This window comes from Trichinella spiralis, assembly GCF_000181795.1.
Source record: "Trichinella spiralis strain ISS 195 chromosome Unknown Scfld2629, whole genome shotgun sequence".
Classification (NCBI taxonomy): Eukaryota; Metazoa; Nematoda; class Enoplea; order Trichinellida; family Trichinellidae; genus Trichinella; species Trichinella spiralis.
The window spans coordinates 1-709 of NW_003529568.1; the positions used below are offsets into that span (position 1 = coordinate 1).

At 42.7% G+C, this 709-nt stretch overlaps 1 protein-coding gene across 1 annotated transcript; it reads left to right on the forward strand.

Annotated features, from left to right (window-relative positions):
* Positions 1 to 13: 13 nt before the first annotated feature.
* Positions 14 to 573, forward strand: Tsp_15483 (putative phospholipid-transporting ATPase ID; the record flags this gene model as incomplete). The annotated part of the gene is made up of 2 exons (XM_003368347.1): positions 14 to 287; positions 447 to 573. Coding segments are annotated over 2 exons (401 nt in total), but the record flags the coding sequence as incomplete, so codon positions are not given.
* Between the last annotated feature and the right edge of the window lie 136 nt (positions 574 to 709).

Genomic DNA, 709 nt, shown 5'->3' on the forward strand with positions numbered 1-709 from the left:
CAATTTTTGAAAGTCGCCACCGCCTGCAAGGCGGTCATCTGTTGTCGAGTGACTCCGTTGCAAAAAGCTCTCGTCGTGTCGTTGGTCAAACGGAACCAGAAGGCGGTCACTTTGGCCGTCGGCGACGGTGCCAACGACGTGTCGATGATCAAAACTGCCCACATCGGTGTCGGCATATCCGGCCAAGAGGGTATGCAGGCGGTACTGGCGTCCGACTTTTCCATCGCCCAATTTCGCTACCTCGAACGTCTGCTGCTCGTCCACGGTCGTTGGTCCTATTATCGCATGTGCAAATTTTTGCAATATTTCTTTTACAAAAATTTCGCCTTCACGCTCGCCCACTTTTGGTTCGCCTTTTTCTGCGGCTATTCGGCTCAGGTGATGATTATTTGTTCAATTTTATTAAATCTTTTCATTTTTATTAATTACTTTTAATTTTTATTTAGACTATCTATGATCCATTGTTTATTGCTTGTTACAATTTGTTTTTTACCGCTTTACCAGTTATCGGTGTTGGAGTGTTCGATCAGGATGTCAGCGACAAAAACAGTTTCTAGGAATACTGTGTTTTGATAAAAAATATCTCTATGAAAAAAAAAAAAACACTCCATCTCTCGCGCGCCGGTTTGATTATAAGTGATCAGCTTTGCTGGGTTATCTGTGACAAATGACGCAGATATGATGAGGGGGTTTTTCTTTTTTTATTTTC